Source organism: Mirounga leonina, unplaced genomic scaffold, assembly GCF_011800145.1.
Source record: "Mirounga leonina isolate KUSES-001 unplaced genomic scaffold, KU_Mleo_1.0 Mir_94, whole genome shotgun sequence".
NCBI lineage: Eukaryota > Metazoa > Chordata > Mammalia > Carnivora > Phocidae > Mirounga > Mirounga leonina.
Window position 1 is genome coordinate 44,938,779 of NW_023270855.1, and position 11,090 is coordinate 44,949,868.

Consider the following 11,090-nt stretch of genomic DNA (forward strand, 5'->3'; position numbering starts at 1 on the left):
TGAGAGAGGTGCTAGGGGCACTTGTGGCTGTACTCTAATGAGGGCTTCAAGAGTCTGATCCAGCTTCCAAGGTCACTGGGGCTGCCCCAGACCAGGGGTCTCCAGCCCTAGAGCATTGGGGTAACTTAAGATCCCACTGGAGTAAGGCCTGCCATCAGGCCTCTCCACCAGGGGGCACCATGGATCCAGTGGAGCCTGTATGGGTTCAGGGGTCCAAGAGGCCCCTGGGCAGGGAAGTCGCTGCGTCGCGGAGTGTAGAAGATTCAGGGACAGGCGCCCTGGAGAGTGAGTGTGCTGGGGCTCTGGAGCCGCGCAAAGATCTGGCGAGGAGAACCCTGGCTGGCATGGAGCCATGAGGTGTCCAGGTCTGGGATGGTCGCACCAGAATCCCCGGACCCACAGCATCTCCCGAGTCTCGGTCAGGGCGCGTAGAGCCTCGGGGCGTGGCCAACCGGCCGAGGTGTGGCCGGGGGCGGGGCCTCTGCTGAGCAGGGGCGTGTTTGGTCGCGGGGCGTAGCCTGCGCTGGGCGGGGCTACGCGGAACCCGGGCGGCGGCGGCCGCGGCAGGAAATCGGGGCAAGGCCCCGCCAGCGCGAGATCCCGTCCCAGTCCCGGTCCCCGCCGAGAGATCCTCGGACCGGGCCATGGACGCAGCAGAGCCGGGTAGGCGGTCCGGGAAATGGGATCCGAGAGGGACCTCCCCCAACCGTACCCCACTTCCTAAATTGAGTGGTCTCGCCTGTCCCTTTCCGTTCAGAGAGCGGGGAAAGGAGTCTCGAATGGGAGGGACGCGGGCATCCTCCACTGTGAGGACCCCCAAGCCGAGAGGGGCCCAGAACATCATTCCCTCGCCCCCTCCCCCTTTGGAGTCTTCACCCCGGATGCCTGGGGGAGGGGGCCCAGGAAGGGGAAGTGGCCGCTTCTGCTTCTGATATTTGTGATGGGGGCAGGGTGTCATGACCGCTGATGGAGAGGGCAACACGGCAGACTCCCCACTCGGCTCCTCCATAGTCAGGGGAGGGGGCATTGCTGATCTGGGCTCCTTAGAAGGGGGGCTGTGGCAGAAATGTGGCAAGGTCTGACTTGTATTTCCGGCTGTCTTTGTGTCTCTGCTGTGTATGTCGAGTGTCATTCGGCCTTTATGTTCCTCTGGTTTCAGTCTGCCCCTATGTGTTTGTGCCACAGGCTCTGTGCCGGTCTCTCCCACGTGTATTTCCATCTGTCTGGCCTGAGGTCCATGTGGTTCCATTGTCAAGCTGGCTCTCTCCCCAGGGACAGTGTGGCTGCATCTGGGGCATGTTTTGTCGCTTTGCTTCTGGGCCCATGTGTGTGTGGGTGTCTCTGTTCCTCTAAGCAGCTGTCTCTGTGTTGGGTTGTGCCTGAGTCCATCTGCCTGCCCTGAGTGGCTTCACCCCCAGGCCACACTGCCTCAGTCCTGACTCTGACACCCGCCCCCCTCCCACACTCTGTACAGGTCCAGAACACTCTCTGTCCCTCTCTCCCCAACCTCCAAACAACTGGCTAAGGGCCTAGGTGTCGGTGCCTCGGTGGGTGGAGGGAGGCTTTGATTGGCCCATGTATGACACTCCCCTCCCCCAGGGCTACCCCTGGCTCCAGAGAGCAGGAAGAGGTACAGTGACATCTTCCGGAGCCTGGACAACCTCGAGATCTCCCTGGGGAACGTGTGAGTCTGAGCCTGGGCCACCCCCAAATCCCTAACCATTTAGGTGCCTCATTAGGAACCTATAACATCTGGGTCCACTTACCTAATAACCTGAGAATCTAAGATGGGTCCTTCCAAAACACCTGAAAAATCCCAAAATTCAGCCCCCCAAAACCACTGGAAATCCCTAAAATGGTCCTAGTACCCCCATATATCCTTGTGACTCCTTAAACATTTGAGATCCTTATAATCCCACTCTGTGAACCCCAGATTCACCTGGGACCTTTCAAACTCTCTCAAGTTCCATTAAAAAAAAACGAACTGCACCTGGTCCTCCCCCTGCCCCCCAAACCACTCAGACCTCCCAGATACAAGAGATGTCACAGAGGTGATATCCAGGACCATCACTCACACTGCCCTGGGGGCCCCCAACACCCCTAAGCAAGACAGACTGGGTGGAGGGTGGCATCCTGACACCATTACCTCCCAGGACCCTTGAGATGCTGCCTGGAGACCCCGTGCTCTCAGGAGACCCAGAGTCTGACAAGACCTCCACAGCCACTGAGGTGAAGGGCGGGACGAAGGAGGGCGGGAGGAGGGCATCTCCAGGGGGAGGGGCTCTAGGGGGTTGAAGCCCCTGCTCTGATTGCTCCTGAATGCTGTCTCCCTCCCCCTCAGACCAGGGAAACCAGACGTTGGAGTGGCCCCTCCCTGGAGGGTCCTGCGCCCCTTACAGGTAGGCGGCTTTGAGGAGGGATTCGGGGGAGTGGGGGCAGAAAGGAGTCCTTCTTCAGCTAGTCATCACCCCCTGCCTGTTCCTCACACCGGCAGGGACACGACAGTACACACGAAAGAGCTGAGCCCCTGCCCTCAGGGAGCCCTCAGTCTGGGTGGAGAATCAGTATAAAATTGCAACCTGGGGGCGCCTGGGTGGCTCAGTTGGTTGAGCGACTGCCTTCGGCTCGGGTCATGATCCTGGAGTCCCGGGATCGAGTCCCGCATCGGGCTCCCTGCTCTGCTGGGGGTCTGCTTCTCCCTCTGCCCTCTTCCCTCTCGTGCTCGCTGTCTCTCATTCTCTCTCTCAGATAAATAAATAAAAAATCTTAAAAAAAAATAAAATAAAATTGCAACCTGGACAAGATCATAAAGGGGTATTTGGGGGAGCCATAGAGTGTAGAATAGGGGTCACTGGTCTGGTTGGTCTTGGGGCTCAGGGAAAGCTGCCACAGAAGGTCAGAGTTCAGAAGTCAGAGGTCCACCCTCCTGCCCCAGGGGAAGAACTGGACTTGCGGCTCATTCGGACCACGGGGGGCGTGGACGCAGCTCTGGATTATGCCAAGACCTGGAGCCGCTATGCCAAGGAGCTGCTGGCCTGGACGGAGAAGAGAGCCAGCCTTGGTGAGGGCCCCTTCTGCCCGGCCCCAGGCCCCAGGCAGTGCCCACACCCTGCCCAACTCAGACCCCTGCTATCTCCCCCCAGAGCTAGAATTTGCCAAAAGCATCATGAAGATCGCCGAGGCTGGCAAGGTGTCAATCCACCAGCAGGTAGCCATGACCAGACCCCTCCAGAACCTCAGCCCTGACCCCCTAGATCCTCAGCATCCTCCAACACCAACCCTCCCTCCCCCCACCCCCCCCAGAACCACATGCCACTGCAATACATCTACACCCTGTTTCTGGAACACGACCTCAGCCTGGGGACCCTGGCCATGGAAACAGTGGCCCAGCAGAAAAGAGATTACTACCAGGTGAGGGGGCCCTGCTGCATGCACTATTCCATTCCATTCTCCTCCCCAGGAGAAGGCACTTACCATCAGTGCCATTTTGCTGATGAGGAAGCTGAGGCAAAGGGATGCTGAGGAGCTTGCCCAGGGTTACCCAGCAGAGATTCAAACCAGGCTTCCTGTGCAAGTGCAAAACTGCTTCTGTTTGTTTGCAGGACTTGAGCGGGGGCAAGGCGCTGAGTGTTCCCAGGAAGAGAGCTTTGGCATCTCTGGGTCCAGGCTTTAGAAAGGATGAGGTGGAGAGCCGGTGGGTGGGTGAGAGTGCACACCCGGGAGAGGGTCCAGAGGATGAAAGGCACATGGTAGCAGGGAGCGGAAAGACCGGGTGGCCCTGAGGCAACACCCCCATCTGTCCTCCTTGCCAGCCCCTGGCAGCCAAACGAAATGAGATTGAGAAGTGGCGGAAGGAGTTTAAGGAGCAGTGGTTGAAAGAGCAGAAGCGGATGGTGAGTCCCGGCACGGTGGGTAGGTAGGTGCGCACCCGCTGAGCTGGCAGAGCAGAGGAAGAGGCTCTGATCTGTCCCCTTCTGTCCCTGCCCCTACTTCCCACGGTCCCAGAATGACGCAGTGCAGGCTCTGCGGAGGGCCCAGCTCCAGTATGTACAGCGCAGCGAGGACCTGTGGGTTCGCTCCCAGGCGTCTCCCGAGGACCCGGCACCCCAGGCCTCGCCGGGGCCCAGCAAACAGCAGGAGCGGCGGCGGCGATCTCGAGAGGAGGCCCAGGCCAAGGTGGGGACCCGGCCCGGAGCCCCCCCAGCGCTTCGGTGCACCCCGCCCCACACTGTCCCACATGTGCCCGGGCCCTGGTTTCTCCAGGTGCAGGAGGCCATGGCGCTGTACCAGACCTGCGTCCGCGACGCCAACGTGCGGCAGCAAGACCTGGAGGCCGCCAAGCAGCGGATCGTGTCGCATGTGCGCAAGCTGGTGCTGCAGGGGGACGAAGTGCTGAGGCGGGTGAGACCCTTTCCCACTGCCGCCCCATATTCTCCTTTGGCCCCAGCTGAGGGCCCTGTGCCCCTAACCCGTCCCCAGAGCTTAGGACTCCTTCTCCCTAGACAGCCAGTTTCCACCCTCAGTCCCTGACCACACCTCAGCCTCGGCGCCACCCCCATGGGGTCCTGTCTCCCCCACCCCCACCCCTCCAAGCCAGGCTCTGACCACGCCCCCCAGCTGCTTCTCATTGCTCGCCCCGCCCCCAAACCCTGGCCACACTGGTGTCTCTAAAGGTCAGGCTCCGCCCCTCTCTCACTGCAGTTTGCGCTCCCCACCCCCGCCGCAGGTGACCCTGGGACTGTTTGGGCTTCGAGGGGCGCAGGCCGAGCGTGGCCCCCGCGCCTTCGCCGCCCTGGCGGAGTGCTGTGAGCCCTTCGAGCCCGGCCAGCGCTACCAGGAGTTCGTGAGGGTGCTGCAGCCCGAGGCCCCACCACCCGCTCCGCCTGCCTTCTCCTTCCAGGAGTTCCTGCCCACTGCGCACAGGTGGGCCTCCCCCCAGCAGCGGGGTCAGAAATGAGCCCCAGAGACAGTTGCAGGCTGTTGGCACCACCACGCTGAGTACTTGGGGGTCAGAAAACTCAAAGCCTCAGTTCTTGGATTTAGTCCGCAAGGCTCTTGTGGGGGTGGGTATTCCAGTTCTGGGAGAGTCCAGACTTTAGGGTTACTGGACTACTGGGTGCTCACTGGTGTGCTTGGAGTTGGGTCCTCCTAGATGCAATGCATAGGTGATGTCAGAGCCCTCAAACCACTCCTTTCAGCTCTCCCCTGGACTCAAGAAAGAAGCTCTCCTGCCCCCCACCCCCTCGGCTGGATGAAAGTGCAGCGGAGGCAGGCCCTTGGGCCGAGGCAGGCTGGCAGGGTGAGTGAAGTGAGGGGGCAGCGGGAGTGGTGCCGGGGCTTGGGTCAGTCCTAATTGACCTGTTCCCTCCTAGGAACTCCAGGCCCGACTCCAGGCAGCGACATGGACAGTGTGGGCGGTGGCAGCGAGTCTCGGTCCCTGGACTCTCCCACTTCCAGCCCAGGTGGGGCCAGGACCCGGCCCTAACCCATTCCCTACCTATAAGTCTCCTCTAGACACTGGCCAGGCTCTGACCCTCCATCTCTAACCTATCATTTGACCTCTGATCTACCTGCACCCCTGACCTATTTTCCTCGTCCTCTGATCCATTCTCTTGAGCCAATTTCTGAACCACTCCCCAGATTGCTGACCCCATTCTCCAACCCCCAATCTCTGACCTGACTTCCCTCCTGACCTCTAACCCTTTTCCCAAGGGCATCTGTGGGTGGTTCTGGAAAGCCTGAAAACCAGGAATATCTCCTTAGCCCTGGAGCTTCCCCGTGACCCCTGTGACCCCCAACCTCTGTGACCTTCTGCCTCTAGGCTCTGGCACAAGGCGGTTGGTGAAGGTCTCATCCACAGGCACCGAATCCTCAGATGACTTTGAGGAGCGAGACCCTGGTGAGGCTGGAAGCAGGTGGGGTGGGGTGGGGGGTGGACCAGGCACCCCTGACCCTGTGTCCCCACAGACCTGGTAGATGGGCTGGAGAATGGTCTAGGAAGCCCCTTCAGGAAGTGGACGCTGTCCAGCGCGGCCCAGACCCACCGGCTGCGGCGGCTTCGGGGCCCAGCCAAGTGCCGCGAGTGTGAAGCCTTCATGGTCAGCGGGACCGAGTGCGAGGAGGTGTGGCCTGGGCCCGTCAACCAATGACCTCTGTGACCCTAGTGACCTCCCTGACCCCAGGCACCTCCCCGACCTGAAATCTCTATGACCTTTCTGCCCTTGGGACATGCCCTGATTTAATGATGTCCTATGAGTCCCCTGTCCCCTGAGGATCCCTCTGACCTCTCTTCCCCCACTGACCCCTGATGACCTCCCTGACCCTATGACCTCCCCCTCAGTGCTTTCTGACCTGTCACAAGCGCTGCCTGGAGACTCTACTGATCCTCTGTGGACACAGGCGGCTCCCAGCCCGGACGTCCCTCTTTGGGGTCGACTTCCTGCAGCTGCCCAGGGACTTCCCGGAGGAGGTGCCCTTTGTGATAACCAAGTGCACGGCCGAGATAGAACAGCGTGCCCTGGGTGTGCAGGTGCTGCCTTGACTCTTGACCACCCCCAGTAGTGACCCGGCCCTCCTGATGGCCAGGTTCGTGAGCCAGATGTCTATTCCCTGCCCCTGCCCCGCAGGGCATTTATCGGGTCAGCGGGTCCCGGGTCCGTGTGGAGCGGCTGTGCCAGGCTTTTGAGAACGGTCGAGCATTGGTGGACATGTCAGGAAACTCGCCTCATGATGTCTCGAGTGTTCTCAAGAGATTCCTCCAGGAGGTGGGTACTCAGTGGCTCAGGGGTAGGGGTCGGGCGGGCTCAGGCTGAGGACCCTCTGCAGCCCACCCACACCCATGTCCCTCCCGCCATTCCACCCCCAGCTCACTGACCCCGTGGTCCCCTTCCACCTCTACGACGCCTTCATCTCTCTGGCTAAGACCCTGCATGCAGACCCTGGGCACGACCCTGGGACCCCCAGCCCCAGCCCTGAGGTTATCCGCTCGCTGAAGACCCTCTTGGTGCAGCTGCCTGCCTCTAACTACAGCACCCTGCGGCACCTGGTGGCCCATCTGTTCAGGTGTGCACTGTCCCTGACCTTGAAATGTGACTTCTGACCTGAGGCACGGATCTGTGGCCCCGTCCGTGGACATATGACTACTGACCTCTGGGACTGACCCCTGACACTGACTTCTGATCTTGAATGTGTTTTCTGAGCTCTGAATTTTAATACATGATTCTAGACTTTGGGAGCTGACCCCTGATCTCCATTGCCAGGCATGTAGCTGCCGGTCTCCAACAAGGCCTGGGACCACTTACCCGTGACTTGGGCAGGTTGCCATGAGCCTGGCCTATAGCTCCTATCTGGTGGCCAGTGACCATGCATTCCATGCTCTGATCTTTTTCCTCATACCATCCCCAGGGTGGCTGCACAGTTTGAGGAAAACAAGATGTCTGCCAACAACCTGGGCATTGTGTTTGGGCCAACGCTGCTGCGGCCACCGGACGGTCCAGGGGCAGCTGGTGCTGGCCCTGTCACCTGCCTACTAGACTCTGGGCACCAGGCCCAGCTCATCGAGTTCCTCATTGTATACTACGAGCAAATCTTTGGGATGGACGACCTCCCCGTGGCCACTGAGCCCCCGCCTCAAGACCCCAGTCCAGCCCCTGGGCCCCTCATAAACAACAACCCCCAGCCACCGCCCTCCTACCTTGCTCCAGATCCCCTGTCCCCAGTCCTAGCCTCGGACTCCGACCCAGACCCTGAGCCCCACGGTACCTTGGAGAAGCATCCTGAGGCCACGCCTCCTGAGGTAGGAACCCACTGGGCCCACAGACATGGGGAGGGCCTTCTCTCCATTTAACCCTCTCACTCTCCTGTCTTCCTTCCTTCCTTTGTCTTGAAATTTTTCTCTTTCATTCTCTCTCTCCCTAAAAGAGGAATGGAGTGGTGGGTAATAATAACGGAGGTAATGAGGAATGACAGGGTACAGCTCTGCAGAGTTACTAATGTAGGTGATCATTTATTCCTTCAACAATATTTATTGAACACTTACTATGTACCAAGCATTGTTGTAGTAGGCATTACAAATACATCAGTGAGTAAATTATTCAGAGACCCCATCCTTTTGGTGACTGCATTTTAGTGGGAAAGAAACCAATGACAAATAAGAAATATGGTATAACATCAGTTTATAGGACATTACAAGATGACAAGTACTATGGAGACGAAAGGGTAGTGTAAGGTAAGAGACATTGGGGGCACCAAGGAGAGGTGGAGGGCAGTCTGTAGCAATAAATATGCTGTGGCAGGTCTCATGGAGAAGGTGGATTTGGAGCTATGACTGGAAAGATGTGGGTGAGGAATGAGCCAGATGGAGATCTGGGGAAGGGTTGTCCAGAGGGAACAGCCAGTGAAAAGGCCCTGAGGTGAGAGCATCTCTGGTGTGTTTAGGGTGCAGCCCTGAGCTGTAATGAATTAGTGAGGAGAAGGTGGTAGAAAGTGAGGCCAAAGAGGGGTCTGTGGAATGCCACGCATCGTGCATCTACTATGCATGGGCACTTTATAGGCTTCCTGTCATCTTCAACAGAGCCCTGAGAGGTAGATACTGTTAGTGAAAACCATTTACAGATGAGACTCCTCCTGGTGGCTTCCCTCTCCCTCAGATCCTGCTACACACACCATTCCTGAGAGCATGCACCTCCCCTCCACAGTGGCCCAGAAATGGTAAAGGGGCTGTCAGTGAGCGCTGGGTCTCTGAGCCATGGAATGGCTCAGAAAGTGCTCAGGACATGTAGAAAGAACCCCAGCTGCTATTAGCATTTAGCTAAAGGATCAACTGAAGGATGTACAGATAAATTGAAAAGCAGGTGCAAGTTTGCAGAGCAGGATGGATATTGCTCTGCAATAATATTGCTCCATACAAGGGGACAAGCAGGATACTGTTAAAGGGCATCGTCTCCCCAGATACCAAAACTGCGACAGACCTTTTACGTGTCCAGGAACAAACCCTCAGCTCTCCAAGAGTCTCAAAGACCTGGGATTTTATTGTTGGGGTTTTGGTCTTGGATTTGTTCCTACAGATTCCAACTCCACAGAGTGACCAGAGAGAAGTGGCTGAGGACACCAAAGAGGAGGGAGGGGAAGGTAAGTATGTTGGGGAGCAGCCCAGGAGTTATAGGGGTGTCCTTGCCTGGGGTGGCTTGGCTGAGAGATGACTCCCCCGAGATAATCCAGAGGACTTAGGGGTGCTCAGCATTGACCATGCCAACCCACAGTGTCCAGCCAAGGTCCAGAGGACTCACTCCTGGGGACACAATCCCGTGGCCACTTCAGCCGTCAGCCAGTGAAATATCCCCGGGGCGGCGTGCGGCCTGTCACCCACCAGCTGTCCAGCTTGGCCCAGGTAGCTTCCAAATTGAGCGAGGAGACCCCTGTCACATCAGTGACCCGAGGGAGTTTGCGGAGGCGGGGACCTGGCCCCGCTGCTGCCTCCTCCTCGCCTGAGGGCAGCCCTCTGCGCCGCACCCCGCTGCCCAAACATTTTGAGATCACCCAGGAGACAGCCCGGCTACTCTCCAAGCTACACCATGAAACTGTGCCCAAGGCCACCTGCTGCCCAGACCCCCAACCCGAGGAAGCCGAGGACCATCTCTGACCATCCCAGCATTCTGACTGAGGGGAAAGGACTAAGAAGGTGTTCAGTGTTGGGGGTTCTGGAGAGTTCCTGTAAGGAAAGACTACATGGCCTGGGGGACTAAAACCCTTTTTGGAGCAATATACCAGGATCCCCCCCCCCCACTAGACATAGGTCACTGCCCATCAGGGCCACTCAGGTTCAGAGGTGAATCAGGGTCAGTACTCAGGGTCAATACAAGTCATGGGATCCTTGGTGTCCACCCTAGTCCCTGACCCCTGGAACAGGGGTGCCTTTTGCTACTTTGGTGGCCACTCCCCCACCTCTGCCTGCTTCCTTTGCTGACCTCAGGTAACCAGCTCTTGGAGGGTGTGGGCAGCCCAGACTCAACATTCTGGTGGTACCTGGGGTCTGATGGCCTGGGAATAAACCGTGTCCTTTATACCCTCGAGTGTCTTTCTTTGCCAGGCAACGGTGATGGGAGAGCTAGGTGAGGGCAGCATCCTTTGGCTCCGTTTTACCCACCAGAGGAACCAAGGCCCCCTTTCATCCCGACACATCCTTGAGCACCTACAAGCAGTACTGGCTGGGCCTGGGCACCAGGCTGAGTCACACCGGCCCGGCCCTCCCGGAGCTCCACGTCCCCGATCCGGTCCTGCATAATCAAACAAATATAACAAAGTGCAGATAACCGGGACAATGGGGCTGTGTGCTCTGGGCCGTGGGAGCCCAGGGCCGCCACAAGCCGGGGCCGGACAGGGGGCAGCGCTGCCGGGGGCGGAGGGCGCGGGGGCGGGATTTCGAGAAACTTAAGTGCGGCCCCAGGGTCAGCTGGGGCCGGAGAGGTCCGAGGGGCACCGGAGGCCGCTGCGCGCGGTATCTCGGTGCTGGAGAAGCGGAGGCGGGGCGGGGGTCCCGGCGGTGGGAGACCAGTCGGATCAGGGCGTGGCTTGGAACTCGGCGACGGATTGGACGCCAGGGAGCGGGCGGGGTGGGGCCGGGTGGGGGCGCGGACCCTGAGACCACCCGGAGCTGTGCCCAGGCTGCGCGAGGTCACGGCGGGAATTCTGGTGCAGTGAGTGACTCAGCCCCCGGAAGGCTCTAAACTGCGTGCGTGTGAGGCGGGCGAGGACGGGGGCGGGGGTCCCGCGCCGGAAGTGGAGGGGCGACCCAGAGGCCGTGAGGCCGGGAGGAAATGGGGGGGCTGCGGTTCCGGGAGACCCTGTCCTTACCGCGGCTGCAGAGGCGGGGTTCCCCCAGGTGGCGGAGACGGGGCGGGGCTCCCCCAGGTGGCGGGGGCGGGGCGCCGCGCCCAGGCAGGGACAGGGGCGGGACCCCGCCTCCCGTGCTCTCTCGGCTGCCCGCGCTCAACGCACCGGACGCTCCTCCGCTCCTGCGGTGGTCACCAGGCTATGGGTCTGGGGCCTACCCCGACCCTCCGGGAGGCCGCCCCGTCTGCGGCGTGACGGGC

The 11,090-nt window shown here is 59.7% G+C and overlaps 1 protein-coding gene across 1 annotated transcript; it reads left to right on the plus strand.

Moving 5' to 3' along the window:
* The first annotated feature begins 537 nt into the window (after positions 1-537).
* Positions 538-10,063, plus strand: GMIP (GEM interacting protein). The gene is made up of 21 exons (XM_034996383.1): positions 538-663; positions 1,600-1,684; positions 2,154-2,229; positions 2,342-2,399; positions 2,936-3,061; positions 3,144-3,208; positions 3,304-3,411; positions 3,813-3,893; positions 4,006-4,176; positions 4,264-4,401; positions 4,727-4,923; positions 5,199-5,299; positions 5,373-5,462; positions 5,822-5,899; positions 5,968-6,122; positions 6,341-6,529; positions 6,627-6,764; positions 6,866-7,062; positions 7,405-7,795; positions 9,066-9,129; positions 9,261-10,063. The coding sequence occupies exons 1-21, from the start codon at positions 645-647 to the stop codon at positions 9,638-9,640; spliced, it is 2,907 nt and encodes a 968-aa protein (XP_034852274.1). The 5' UTR covers positions 538-644; the 3' UTR covers positions 9,641-10,063.
* Positions 10,064-11,090: the final 1,027 nt, after the last annotated feature.

Excerpts from the sequence above, each read along its gene's own strand:
- GMIP (XM_034996383.1), top strand. Across the intron at positions 6,530-6,626 it reads AGCGTGCCCTGGGTGTGCAG|GGCATTTATCGGGTCAGCGG; the intron begins GTGCTGCCTTGA and ends CCTGCCCCGCAG. Across the intron at positions 9,130-9,260 it reads CAAAGAGGAGGGAGGGGAAG|TGTCCAGCCAAGGTCCAGAG; the intron begins GTAAGTATGTTG and ends GCCAACCCACAG.